Source organism: Sorex fumeus, unplaced genomic scaffold, assembly GCF_029834395.1.
Source record: "Sorex fumeus unplaced genomic scaffold, SorFum_2.1 ptg000072l, whole genome shotgun sequence".
NCBI lineage: Eukaryota > Metazoa > Chordata > Mammalia > Eulipotyphla > Soricidae > Sorex > Sorex fumeus.
In genome coordinates, this window is record NW_026606129.1 from 46,119,358 (window position 1) to 46,134,269 (window position 14,912).

General features: G+C 38.2%; 1 protein-coding gene across 1 annotated transcript in view; it reads left to right on the forward strand.

Annotated features, from left to right (window-relative positions):
- The window catches only part of TOPAZ1 (testis and ovary specific TOPAZ 1), a 106,725-nt gene that overhangs the window by 87,754 nt on the left and 4,059 nt on the right, over positions 1-14,912 (forward strand). The window contains exons 17-18 of the mRNA XM_056129726.1: positions 7,126-7,290; positions 8,711-8,914. Coding sequence (XP_055985701.1) covers positions 7,126-7,290; positions 8,711-8,914 — 369 coding nt within the window. The remainder of the gene's footprint in view (positions 1-7,125; positions 7,291-8,710; positions 8,915-14,912) is intronic.

Sequence of the window (14,912 nt, forward strand, 5' to 3'; positions counted from 1 at the left end):
AATGGCTTTATAAAATTGAAACTAAAATGGAAGAACTAACCATACCAATAGGCCAGGATCTAAAGCCTGTTAGCCACCTAATCAGAATGGTAATTCTGATCTTGTTTTTATGAATCTCAGACAGTTATTCTCAAACTTGATTATTAGACAACCCAGGCTTATTAAAATTCAAGTTGGTTGGCCTGCCCCAGATTTTCTGACTAAGTCTGGGGTGGGTCTGGAAAATTTCTCACAAGTTCTCAGATGTAGCTAGTCTGAAGGCATAACTTTGAAAGGCTACAGCCCTAATACCCAGCCTCTTTCAGTTTGGTTTGGTTTGGTTTGGTGGGGGTACACCCAGTAGTGCTCAGAGGCAACTCCAAGATTTGTGATTGGGATTTCTCCTGGCAGTGCTGAGGAGACCAAGCAGTGCCAAGGATCAAACTTGGGCCTCCCACAAGCAAAGCAACCTTTTGAGTTATCTTTCTGCTCTAAAACTAGTTTTTTGACCTTTGGGCTGCAACCCTACATGAGGTCATGTAACTTTTAAATATTTTTGTTTTAGAATAAATTGCTTTACGATTTATTCTTAGTGAGTATCTGATTTGTTATACCTGTTTTATATTCATTTATACCTCGGTTCACATAAAAAATTTTCCGCAAGGGATCTGAAGAAATACAGGGCTTAAGGACCGTGCTTGCAAGGCCTGCAACCAACCCAGATTTTCTCCTCAGCACCACTTGATCACCCTTGCAGTGAACCCCATTGGACATGGCCCAAGAACACTACTGGTGCTGGAAATCCTAGGGTCTTGGATTCATCCACTGGTGGGCAGGAAGTCCCCAGCATTTCCTGAGCACTGCTTCGGAGTTCCCCCTCCCCCCAACATACACACACACACACACACACACACACACACACACACACACACACATAATTCTCAGTCAAATAGCGTTATGAGTAAAAATGTTTAAAAAGCACTTCCCTGGATCACTCTCAAATGATGGCTTTTCATATCTCATTTGTCTTCCTAAGCAATACTTTTCCCCCCCCCAGTTTGTTAACCACTGCTCTAAGAGGAAAAAAAAAAAACCTTCTTTAAATTAAATTGAGAGTATCTCACCTCTGTCAATTTCTAATTTGTCTTTGAAAATTTCAAAAATTACTTGGGAGTTTTTAAAAGTGTGTGTGTGTGTGTGTGTGTGTGTGTGTGTGTGTGTGTGTGTGGAGTATTTTATTTTTTATTCTTGTTTTTAGTAAAGTATTAATTTTCACACTCGGAAATGTAGCTTGAAAATTAACTCAAGTGGGGCTGGAGCAATAGCACAGCGGGTAGGGCGTTTGCCTTGCACGCAGCTGACCCAGGTTCGATTCCCAGCATCCCATATGGTCCCCTGAGCACTGCCAGGAGTAACTCCTGAGTGTAGAAAAGAAGAAAATTAACTCAAGCACCAGTGACTCACTATGATACTGTCACTGTCACTGTCCTTCCGTTGTTCAGCAATTTGCTCGAGCGGGCCCAGTAATGTCTCTATCGTGAGACTTTGTTGTTACTGTGTTTGGCATATTGAATATGTCACAGGTACCTTGCCAGGCTTTGCCCTGCGGGAGAGATACTCTAGGTAGCTTGCCAGTCTCTCCGAGAGGGGCGGAGGAATTGAACCCAGCTCGGCTGGGCCGGCTGCACACAAGGCAAATGCCCTACCGTTATGCTATTGTTCCAGTATCATAACATATTATGTTGTGATACTAACATAAGCATTAAAAACAATTTTAGGGGCCAGGAATGTGGTTCAGTGGAGTGTGGAGTGCACATGCCTTACTGTGTAAGGTCCTGGATTTGATTTCTGACCTTTAAAAAAAAAGAGTTTTTTTAAACATTATTTTCAAAGTGGCTCTGTGTGGGACTGAAGAAATAACATAGCAGTTAAACTGCTTGCCGTGTATGCTGCTGACCTAGAGTTTGATCCCGGCACCACCAGGTATCTCACAACCCATGGCCCCCCCAAAACCAAGCACCAAGTGATCTCTGAGCACGGAACCAGGAGTAAGCCTTGAACTCCACTGGGTGTGGCCCAGAAACCAAAAAAAAAAAAAAACCCAAAAACATAAAATCACCCAGTATAGTCTCATCCTACGCAATAATATATATGAAATCACAGTATGGACTTCATATTTTTATGATATTTATAATCCATAAATGATACCATCTGAGGTGAGTTCAGTCAATATCAATGGTGTTAACATCGTGTTACAAATAAAACAAATTTATTTTACAATTGTTTTATATGTTAAAGATAATAGGCAAGGCCAGAGTGATAGTACAGCAGGTAGGGAGCTTGCCTTGCACACAGCTGACCTTGGTTCAGTCCCCAGTTCCACTTATGCTCCCCCAAGAAATTCAGGAGTGATCCCTGTGTGAAGTGGCAGGAGTAACCCTTGAGTACCTCCAGGTATCTCACAGCCCATGCCCCTCAAAATAGATAGTACAGTTAATTAACTTTTGGATATTTGCAGTTACTCGTTTCTCATTTTATTTTACAAAATGTCTTCTTTTGCCCAACTAATTTTCTACTTAAAGTGCTTCTTAAATCTTTAATCATTTGTGTATTCTGATTTAGGCAGCCCTTAGCCATGTCCATATTACTATTCACCCATGTTTTTCATATTTTATTTTGATTTTGATGTGAGGTGGGGCCTAATTTTACTCATTTCTTCCAAAGACCCAACTCATCTCTATCCTTCACTCTTTTATTTGAAAGAGTACTTTATTACATATTAGAATATTGTAAATGCTTGACTCAGTTTCTGTACTTTTTCCTTCCAAGAATCTCTATTTCTTTAGTTGTGCACCTTTAGATTGTGTTGTATGTATCTTATATATATGCACGTGTGTGTATGTAAGATCACACTGTTCCTTTTATTTTCCAAAGTATTTTTGTCATTCTCAATTTTTATTTTGCATGAATTTCAGAATTATTCGTCAGGTTTTAGTAGTTATGTAGGAATTTGGGTTTTTATTAAATATACACATTAATGGGAGAGCAGATATATTGACATTCCAGTAGCTGTGTTCACCATAGTAAAGGTTAGTTATTTGATAGTCTCACTGACTAGCCTGGAAATTAATTTCCTACAGACTGTCCTAATAGTCTTTATATTCTCAGTGCCTACATTCAAAATCTTGTACGAGTAATGACTGAATATGCATATATTGGAAGGTAAGTAAATAAAGAATGGCTGTTATAGAAAATATGGTTGCCTTTGACTCTGAAATTTTCAAATAGTAGAAAATATTTTCAACTGCAGAGCAGAAAATGAGGATTAATCCAATAAGGGCATATATTATCGTAAAACTAGTATTAAGTATTCCAATAAACTGGTTTTTATTCTTGAGAATTAAATTTTTATTAGAATTTTTATAAAAGTAGTTTGAGGCTGGGAGATGACACAAGTCTGGAACACGTGTTTAGCATGGAGAGAGCTCCATCTTCCATCCCTGGCTTGGTCCCCCACCCCTCCCCAGTGTGGCCTAAAAAATCAAATATAAATTAATAATTAATAATTTTAAGGTTTATCAGGGTATTTAGTTTAATAGAACTAGTTGGGTTAGTTTCAAGTTACTGGTTTCCAAGGAACTTCCCAGTTATTTCTGTTAACCTTTCTATGTAAAATAACCAACTATTCAGATATTTTAAAATATAGCTACAAAAAAAATTGGCAAGTTTTCAGAATGAATCTCCTAAAATATATATTCTTATGTGAAAGTAGAGATGGTACTCCCAAGTGTTACTCCGGACAGCCCAGGGCCTCGCCCAGCAATAAATACTCAGTCCAACTGTGCAGTCGGCCCTCAAGCTGGCAATGCAGTGCTGCTCAGAGTAGTAGTCAGGGCAAGGTGTGGGAGGACCATCAGGGCCACCCTTGGCAGTGCCATCAGGAATGGGAAGAATCATATATCACTAGGGATAGAACTGGGGGCTGACACGGCATGCACTCTAGCCCTTTGAGCTGTCTTCCTAGCCCCAGGTAGGTATTCTTTAAGAAGATGCAGCCGTAATTCTACCTAGATGATAAAGAGTAGTAAAGAACATTGCAGGTTTTTTAGAAGTTCTATTTATGACTGGGAACACAAGATAAATAACACATTAAGGTGCAAGTACAACATAAAATTAAATGCAATATATTTTAGATGCCAGAGTTGAGAACTTATTTATGTAAATGAAAATAGGCATTGTATCATATTAAATGATTGGGGTTTCTTTACATAAGTTAAAATCATATGGCAATTAATCATCACAAATTGACTTTTATGGGCTGGAGCAATAGCACAGCGGGTAGGGTGTTTGCCTTGCACGCAGCCAACATGGCCGACCCGAGTTCGATTCCTCCGCCCCTCTCGGAGAGCCCGGCAAGCTACCGAGAGTATTCGATATGCCAGACACAGTAACAACAAAGTCTCCAATGGAGACGTTACTGGGCCCGCTCGAGCAAATCGAGCAAATGATTGGTTCTTTACATAAGTTAAAATCATATGGCAATTAATCATCACAAATTGACTTTTATGGATTTATTCTTTTATTAGTTAACTTTTTACCTAGTTTTTTTTTCTTATAGCTCCATGATTTACAATGTTACTCATAGTTGGGTTTTAAACATACAGTGTTCCATCACCAATCCTGCCAACAGTGTCAGCTTCCCACCTCTAGGTTCAGTATTCTACTCCACCTCTCACTCCCCATCCTACCATCTTTGCAGACACCTTTTTAAGTTTTGTTATTAAAGTTTGGGTCTCATGATTTCAATGTTATTGACTCTGTGATTTGGATATTTAGCTGTGTAATTTCTTAACACCACTGATGTACTTTGACCCTTGCCCCTGTTGCAGGTTTATTGTTGTTTAATGAGAGAAAGCTACAGTCTTTTTTGTTAGCATGATGTCTTTGCCAATATGTGGTTAACAAAAGGTAACTGAAATTTTTCATCACAGTAAAATTCCTTTAATAAGGGCTTGCTAGGGGCTGGAGCAATAGCACAGCGGGTAGGGTGTTTACCTTGCACACGGACAACCCGGATTCGATTCCCAGCATTCCATATGGTCCCCTGTGCATCGCCAGGTGTGACCAAAAAAAGCAAAAAAAATAATAATAATAATAATAAGGGCTTTCTAATCCAAACACATAAACATTAATAATCGAGCAGGAGTGATATTACAATGGATAGCGTGTTTGCCTTCCACTTGGCCGGCCCTGGTTTGATCCCCACCCCATCCCCACCATCCCTACCCCTGCATATAGTCCCCCAAGCCCTGCCAGGAGTAGTCCCTGAGCACAGAGCCAGGAGAAAGCCCTGAGTACAGCTGAGTGTGGCCTAAAAACAAAACATTAATATCTTTATATATGTTACTTTAAAAGTGTTTAAAGTATTGTAATTTTAGTTTTTCTTTTATGGGAAGTGTTTACAGATGATTTATGAAGTCCTTAGGTATTATGTTCATTTAAATTTCTTCATCTCTTAAAATTAAGCAAATTTAAAATTTAGAAGTAATCTAATGAATGTAGATATGTAAAAGAAATATTCATAAAGTACTAAATTGATAAAACGTTGTTAGCACAGTTATAAATCAGATCAATCAAGTAGAGTTTAGTAATTAAAAAATAAAATCCTGTTTCAGTGCTGAATGCTTAAGACTTATTTTGGAGTATGTATTTGAATCACCATTTTTTGTATTATTCACTGTGATGAAAGGACCACAAAAGGATTGCATGAGTCCTACACTTAGTTGGAGTGAACATGGATATTGAGTGTTATCTAGCATATTTTGTTATGTATATAATTATTGAGTTAGATGTTAAAATATTGTTATTTCTAGTATTTTAGGATCTCGTGTTCTTTACAACAGTTTCAGTGGTATTTTTTTAAATTGGATCACCATGAGATAAAAGTGTTACAGACCCTTTGTAGTATTTTCTTAATTGAATCACCATGAGATAGAGCATTACAGAATTGTTCTTGATTGCATTTCAGTCATACAGTGTTTCAGCACCCATCCCTCCACTAGTGTAATTTTCCAGCATCAGTGTTGCCCGTTTCCCTCCCACTCCTTCAAGCCACCCCCCACTTAGCCTGCCTCTATGACAGGCACCTCTCATCTCTCTCTCTCTCTCTCTCCCTCTCTCTCTCTCTCTCTCTCTCACTTTCTCTCTCTCTCTCTCTTTTGGGCTTTATAATTTGTGATACAGACGCTGAAAGATTATCATGTATATCCCTTTTACCTGCTTTCAATACTCAGTTCTTGTCCAGAGTGATCATTTCCAACTGGTATTGTCATAATGGACCCTCCTCAACGTAACTACCATCCATCCCCCACACTATTGACCAACTGTTAACCATTCCTCCTGACCCGTTTTCCCTGCCATTGAATATTAATGTCATACTGTTGTGTTTTTTATATCCCACAAATAAATGCAGTCAGACTCTTTGTTTTACTCAATCTGAAAATTAGGGCAGAAAGTAAGGAACATCATATTTGTTTTTAAGATATATGATGGGATTAAATAAATAAATAAAAATAAATAAAATGAAAAATAAATAAATAAATGTTTTAAAAAATGGTTTTGTACCTTAAAAAAAAAGGATGTGTGATGGGTACGTAAGAGTTAGTATTGTCATTATGCTTTTTATAATTTGCATATGTTAGAGATTACATTAGTATAAAGTATTTACAGAAATATTTTATAATCTTTTTAAGGTAGATACAAGCCAAGGAGCAAAGAACACCAAATATAATTTAATTATTTTTATTGTATTATCTATGATATTCTTTAGTGTAAATTGTTGAACTTTCCACACAAATATCTTTCACTAAAAAAATATTATAATCTCAACGTTTTTATCATAGAAAAATTAATAACTGATTAGTACTCTTAGAAAACTGAAGAATTTTTTAAGTAACTATAATCTTGGGATAATGATGATTACTGTGTAAATTATTTCTAATAAATTTGAGTCATGGTTATCTGTTCTGAGTACACATGTCTAAGTATTACCAGTTTCTTCAAAAGATATATAAAACATTAGTTGTGGCTATACTCTTGAGTGTGATTTTCATAGCATAAAGTGTTAGTACATTTTTCTTTTGGAAGAGTCAGAATGGATAATCAATACACCGCTGTGGCCTTGTGATAGACTGGATGTACTCAATCGTCATAATCTGCTCTGTACAATTGCACATGAAACCTTAGCCAAGAGCCTTTACAGACAGACATTTGAAGTTTTGCAAAATCTACCAGGTTTTCAAAATTCTCAAGGTATGTTTTTTAAAATGTAGCTTAATTATCTTTCACCCATCTGCAGTTTAACTATTAATAAGAAACTGTTCACCTGTTTTGATAGAGTTTTATTTCTAGTATATATTTTTAATTGTTGTTTTCTATAAAATGTGTTCCCTAAAAATTGTATGTTTTCTTGATTGTTTGGAAAAAAAATCAGATCTTTGAGTTATCAGCACTTTCTAACAGGAACATTTTCAAGATTTTCCTTTCTCTGTCTTTATCACTTCAACAAGCAATATGCAGTATGTGTATGCTAGCTGTGTATCTTAAAAGAATGCATTCCATTGAAATACTGAGGCATATTTTTTTATTTTGTCACTTAACAAATATAGAAATTAGTTTCCATTACCTTGTAACATAGATAAGCATGGAATAAATGGAGCAAATTAAGCAGATAAAAAGTTTAAAGAAAGAGCACTGATGTGGCAATAATACGTAGTCAGTGCTTTAGGATATTAAAACTCAGTATGACAGAAAGGAGAGAATCCATTTTATGGGAAGATAGTCAAAACTTTGAGCAAGATTGGGTTTAATGCTGGGTTCAAATGATGGGTTAACACTTTATCCTGGTCTTCCCTCGGTGATTGAAAGTTAGTACATTGTACCCCATTTTCCTTGTATGTGGCCAGCCCAGGTTTAGTCTCCCACACCCCATTTGATCCCCCAAACCCTACCCTGAGAACAGAGCCAGGAGTAATCTAGCACCCAGAGGGTGTGGCACCAAAACAGACAGATAGCAACAACAAAAAATTATGCCTTCCCTAATTACTTTATCAGTCAGAGTTGGTAACTTAGGGAAGTTCCTTGTTGGTAATGCTTAGGAAAAGATAAAGTTAGCAGATGGATTTTCTGGTAAAGCCTTGACCACTGAAAAATACTCATGTGATAAAGGCCTAGAATTGATGTCCGAGACTGAAGTGACTCTATAATTAAAGAAGTAGAAGAGTTGAATGTTTCCAAAGTAACATTACTTTTTTCTAAGTAGAAAAAATTAAAGAACTGAAATACCTAATAAAGGAATTTTTATTTGAGAGTGATTGAGATGATTGTTTATTTTTAGTCCTGGGAAAAGGACTATGGCTATAATGCAAACAGATTCCTCCTGTCATTCTTTTGAGGTATTGCAGATGCTCTCACCATAGGGATCATAGAGGTGTTTTTTGTAGCCTCTGAAATCCTTCTCAGGTGTCCTTTCATAGTCACTACAAAGTAAATAAAGGGCTTTGCTTTTGTTGAATGGGTTATTTTGTTAGCTACTTAGATAATTTTGCCTGTAACTCCTGTGGTGGACAGAAATATACTAAAAGACACAGAGGGAAAAAGGAAAATGGTAAGAGAGAAGTTTAAAAAAACTAAGAGAGATCAATTTCATTGTCTCAAACTTTTTTTTTTCCAGAAACAGTGGTGGTCTCCCAGTATAGCCTTCTTTTTAATAAACTTCTAGATGCCTGTATAGAAAGCAACAGTCTTGGTATGTCGTCCTCTGTAGCAGAATTCATGATTTCAAAGAACATACCTATTGATTTTTCCTTTCTTAGAAGATTAATTACTTCTTTAGGAAGGAGTAGCTTATGGCTCAAAGCCAGAGCCCACTACAAAAGTAAGTTATATTTAAATTTCTTTAATTATAATGATTTGATCTTCATTTTCTAACCCTGAACATTATATTTACAACTATGCATTTAAATGTTTTTTAGAACAGTTGATGCACATTTAAAGATAGTGATACAGACATATTTGTGCTCTTCTGAAACCTGTTTTCTTATTTCTTATATCTCTGATGATTGCTTTTATCTTTGGAGGGGGGGGCGGGAAGAAACATATGTACATCCACTGGAGGGCACAGAGCTTAAACATATAAGTATTTCTTTACATAGAAAGAAGATTGGGTGGAATGAAGTTTAGTAAGGAATATTTACACACAGTGGGGCTGGGTTCCCCAGCAGTGTTTTAGGGTCTCGGGACCACATCCAGTGATGCTTGGCTGAGTTTTGAAAATCTGGCAGGTTCTCAGTTGGTGGATGTGTTGCTGCTCAACCTTGCAGTGCTGGAACCACCAGGACTACACCCAGCAGTGCTGGTGGGGGCCACCCTAGAATGCTTGGGATTAAACTCAAGGTTTAATCTCTTAAAGTGTCTCCTTGATCCTGAAATATTTTATTTATCCGTATCCCTAATTTTTTATGACAGGATATTTTTTAGATATTTTTTTAACTTAATCATCATGAAATTACAAGTCATTCATGATTGGGTTTCAGGCATACAACATTTCTACTCTGATCCCTTTACCATTGTCCACTTCCCTTCTCTAATCCTCCCCACCCCCGTTTACTTTCCACCCACCCACCAGTCTGGTTATACGAGAGACACTTTTTATTTTAAATAATTTTTTGCACTGTGGTGTACAATCCTGTTGCGGATAGGGTTTCATACATTACACTTTACCGCCTTTCAGCACCCCTCTTCCTCCTGGTTGAACACTTTCCTCCACCACAGATGTTGCCCCCTTCCTGTCCTATTCCCCAACCCCTGCAAGTGGCATGTTTTCTGCTGATTACAAGTTCTCATGTTCTTGGTTCTACTGTCTTTGGGCATTCATTTTTCCTTCATGTTTCCTTATACTCTGCACATGAGAGCATTCTGTGTCAGTCTCTCTCCCTCTGACTAACTTCACTCAGCACGATACTTGCCACATCCCTCCATGTAGCAGCAAACTGCATGACTTTATCTTTTCTGATGGCCGAGTAATATTCCACTGTGTTTATGTACCCTAGTTTCTTTATCTAGTCATCTTTTCTTAGAAAAGGCAGTTGTTTCCAGATGCAGCCTGCATAGGAAGTACAGAGGCTGTTATTAGATTTCCGTATGATACATAATAATTTTCACATAATTTCTAGTAATAGAATTTTCTTAAACTATTTGCTATTTCTGTCTAATTAGTGAGTTCAGGAAAATTAATGTTTTCTTTAGTTCAAGCCATGTTACAGCTATTTTAATTAGAAAGTTATTCTTTGTAGATGTTGAAAACAGTTCATGTCTCCATTTGTTCAGTATTTTTTTTTTCAGTCTCTATTTCTGTTATGTATACAGGAAACATTTGTGGGCTAGAAAAGTAGTTCTGGGCTGAGCACAAGCTTTGCTTATAAAATACACAGATTTGCTCCCTGCTACATCATAGTCCTCTGACCACCACCATGAGTTACCCACAACACAGAGTCAGAGCAGCCCTCAAGCAGCACCTCAAAAACCACAAAAGATGCCCGGTGAAATAGTAAGAACTTAAGGTGCTTGCCTTTCATGCAGCCACCCCCATTTTGGTCCCTGGCAATGCATATGGGCCCCCAAGCACCTCCAGAAGTGATTCCTGAGCACTGCTCGATCCCACCCCCCTCAAAAAAATAATGATGATAGTAAACAGGAAAGAAAAAAAAACACATTTGAGAGTGCTTATTTGGTATCACCAGTGTGATATTCACACATTCCCTCCACCTCTGCCAGCAAAAGAAACTCTGAACTTGGAAATGTTTTCCTCACTGCCAGCTGTGGTCAGCTGAACAGATGGTAACTATTTTTCCCCAATTTGTATTCATTACAGGTATGAAGTTAAGTATTGTTTTATAGCATTTTGCTTCAGTAAAATACATGTATTTATACTTAGTGATTATATAAATGTATTTCTTATTGTCTAGCACTAGCACTGTCCTCCCATTGGTCATCGATTTGCTCGAGCGGGCACCAGTAACATCTCACAACAAATTGTGAGACTTGTGGTTACTGTTTTTTGGCATATCAAATACGCCACAAGGAGCTTGCCAGGCTCTGCCATGCGGGCAAGATACTCTCGGTAGCTTGCCGGGCTCTCCGAGAGGGGCGGAGGTCTCCACGGCAGATCCCAAGCTGCAGGGACCCAGGAGCACCTCCGCCCCAGAGCGGCCGCTTCCAAGCCGGTCCCGGGTCTTGAACATTCACAGTTAACTGCATGAAAAAAGAAATGACAAAAGAGACAACAGCTGAAAGTCAAACACCACTAATTTTCACCTAACCTTGGGGATTCTGACTTGGCCAAATTCTGTGTGCAACTCCAGTTCTATCTTCAGCCCAAGAGTGTCTTCTCTTTGCAGAGTTTTGCAGGGAAACAACACCACTCCACAAAAATAAAAATTCTAAAGCAAAATTAAATTTTCATGGATGATTAAATGCACATAAAAATAGAATTATTTTTTCATAATAATTTATTTAAATTTTGTGATTATGTTTCAGCACCTTACATCTTTACAGAAATATTGCTTCCATAGCAAGAAATTATAAATACAGGGGCCAGGAGCTAGTGCAGAGGTTAGGAGATAGACCTACGTTCAGTTTCCAGCACCACATTCTACTCCATGTACCTAGCTCTGGCCTGGGAGCCCCCCGAGGCCCCCAGTACAACCATGATAGTCCATATATCCCCAGCACTGCAGAGCCTGACAGCATTGAATCCTCAGGCCCTTAAAATGAACTGCTGGCTGAGGATTAACGGTGGCTGCTGGGTCTTCCAAGCACACCTTGGGCACATTTCACTGCCTAATACCTCCCCAGAAAAAAAAAAAATCACACAGAATACTATTTTGTATCATTTTATTTTAGTTTTTTAAATAAGGGCTGGAGCGATAGCACAGCAGGTAGGGCGTTTGCCTTGCAGGCAGCCAACTTGGCCAACCCGAGTTCGATTCCTCCGCCCCTCTCAGAGAGCCTGGCAAGCTACCGAGAGTATCTCGCCCGCGTGGCAGAGCCTGGCAAGCTACCTGTGACGTATTCAATATGCCAAACACAGTAACAGGTGTCACAATGGAGACGTTACTGGGCCCACTAGAGCAAATCGATGAACAACGGGAGGACAGTGACTCCCTTTTAAATAAATGTTTTGCCTTGCACGCAGTCAACATGGCCAACCCGAGTTCAATTCCCCCGCCCCTCTCGGAGAGCCCAGCAAGCTACCGAGAGAATCTCGCCCGCACAGCAGAGCCTGGCAAGCTCCCTGTGATGTATTCGATATGCCAGACACAGTAACAACAAAGTCTCCAATGGAGACGTTACTGGGCCCGCTCGAGCAAATCGATGAACAACGGAGGACAGTGATACAGTGAAATAAATGGGTATTCATTTTTCAGAATTCTCCAGATTGGGTAAATTGCTATAAGAAAATTATTTGGTTTAGTTTTCATTTTTCTACTTTAAATTTTTTCATTTTATATGGCTATTTTTTTTTATTTTGCTACTTTTTACTTCATTTCGATTGATTTAATTAGGGCTGGAGCGATAGCACAGCGGTAGGGCGTTTGCCTTGCACGCAGCCAACATGGCCGACCAGAGTTGGATACCTCCACCCCTCTCGGAGAGCCCGGCAAGCTACCGAGAGTATCTCACCCGCACAGCAGAGCCTGGCAAGCTCCCTGTGACGTATTCGATACGCCAAACACAGTAACAACAAAGTCTCCAATGGAGACGTTACTGGGCCCGCTCGAGGAAATCGATGAACAACGGGAGGGCCTTTACCTTACCTTACCTTATTTTTAATAGGTTTTTGTTTAGTTTTTGTGGGGGCCACATCTGTAAAATAATAAAAATCAAGTCATGCTTCAGCCTAATCATAATATATTTTTAAAAATTTTTTGGCATTGAATTTAATGCCAAAATAAGCAATTAATGCCTAGCTATAATATAGTATCTTTCTTATTGACACTTTTTCTCTTTTAAATATTTTTCTGTATAATATATTTTTCTGTATAATAATTTTATATGCAGTAAATCTTCTGGGACTTAGGGAACTAAGATTTTAGGATTAAGAGTGTTTTGTTGTCCTTTGAGAATACCTGAATTACAAAACAAAATGAGTAATTTATAGTCACTAATTATTCTTCAGAACATCTGATTTTCTGACAGTGTTGACATTTAAAATATATTGCAGCTCTATTTCTCTTCACATAGTTTAGCAGTGACTAGAAGCCTTCCAAAGTCTTATAATCACAGCTAACAGGACTTGATTTTTGATTATTTTACAGATTTTGAAAATTACACTTACCACAAAATTCACCCACTTGACATATACCGCGCATTTTTATTATATTCATAGAGTCACACAGCCATACCACAACCCAATTTTAGAAAAATCTTCAACGCCTCCAAAAAAAGAAACCTTAGACACATCAAGCATTCCTCTTCCATATTCTAGATATCTCACCCAGTCCAGCCCCATCTGTTTCTATGAATTTGCCTGTCTGGGCAATGGACTCATTCAATGTATAGTTTCTTTCGAAGTGTCTTCTTACACTTAGCATATTTTTTTACATTCACTTTTTTAATTAAAGAACTGTGATTTACAAAGTTATTGATTGTTGAGTTTTAGGCATATAATATTTCAACACCAATCCCACCACCAGTGTCAATTTCCCTCCACCACAACCCCAACCCATCCCTGCCTGTCCGCTTTATAGGCACATTACAAAGTTTCTGTGGTTGCAGCTTAGATCTCATATTTTCAGTTTTGTTGAGTCTGTGTTTTGGATATGTGGCTAGACCACGCACTCATATCACTGGTATAATTGAAACCCTGACACTTATTCATACCCCTTACTTCCCATTCTTTTCTTCCCCCTTGATTTCTTTTCTTCTCTTTCCTTATCCTTTCTAAACACTGGAGTCAAGGGTGATCTGGGCTTCTCCCGTTTAGTACAATTCTGTATACCACAGATAAGTAAGATCATCCTATGTTTGCCTTTTGTTCTTCTGGCTTACTTCACTCAACATCCACATTCCAGCAAATTGCATGATTTCCTTGTTCCTTTCAACTGCCTTGTATTCCATTGTGTATACATACCACATCTTTATAATCCATTCATCTGTTGCATTTAGCATAGCATGTTTTTAAGATTCTAGTATACATTAGTACTATATTCCTTTTTATTGCTGAATAATAATCCATTGTGTGAAATTTATCCATTAATTGATGGACTTCTGAGTAGCTATATTTTGGCTATTAGAAATAACACTGCTACAAACATGCATATGCAAGTTTCTTTGTAGATACATTTTTCTCTTGAGAGCAAAATTGCTGGCTTATAGGGTAAATCTATTTAGCATTTTGAGGAATTGCCAGACCATTTTCCAAAGAGGCTTTACCAGCTATGGAGATAGCTCACAGGGGTTAGAGTACATGTTTTGCATGCAGGACCCCAATATTCAACCCCCAGTATCGAATTCACCAAGGCATCGACAGGTGTATCCCTTTTCTCCCCTAAAAAGAGAGAATCGTCTTTTAATTTCTTGTTTTGTTCATTTGTTTTGGATTTTGGTTTTGGTTTTGGGACCATACCTGTTGATATACAGGACTAACTCCTGATTCTGCTCTCAAAGATCATTCTTGGCAGGACTCAGGGGACCTTATGGAGTGTCAGGAATTAAACCCTGTTTGGTCGCATGCAAGGCAAGTGCCCTACCCGCTATACTATCTCTGAAGCCCCATCTTTCACTTGTCCATTTATTTTTTCTCTACACTAAAAATAAAATTTTACTGTTGAGTCATAAGAGTGTGTGTATATGTAAATACCCACACATAGTCG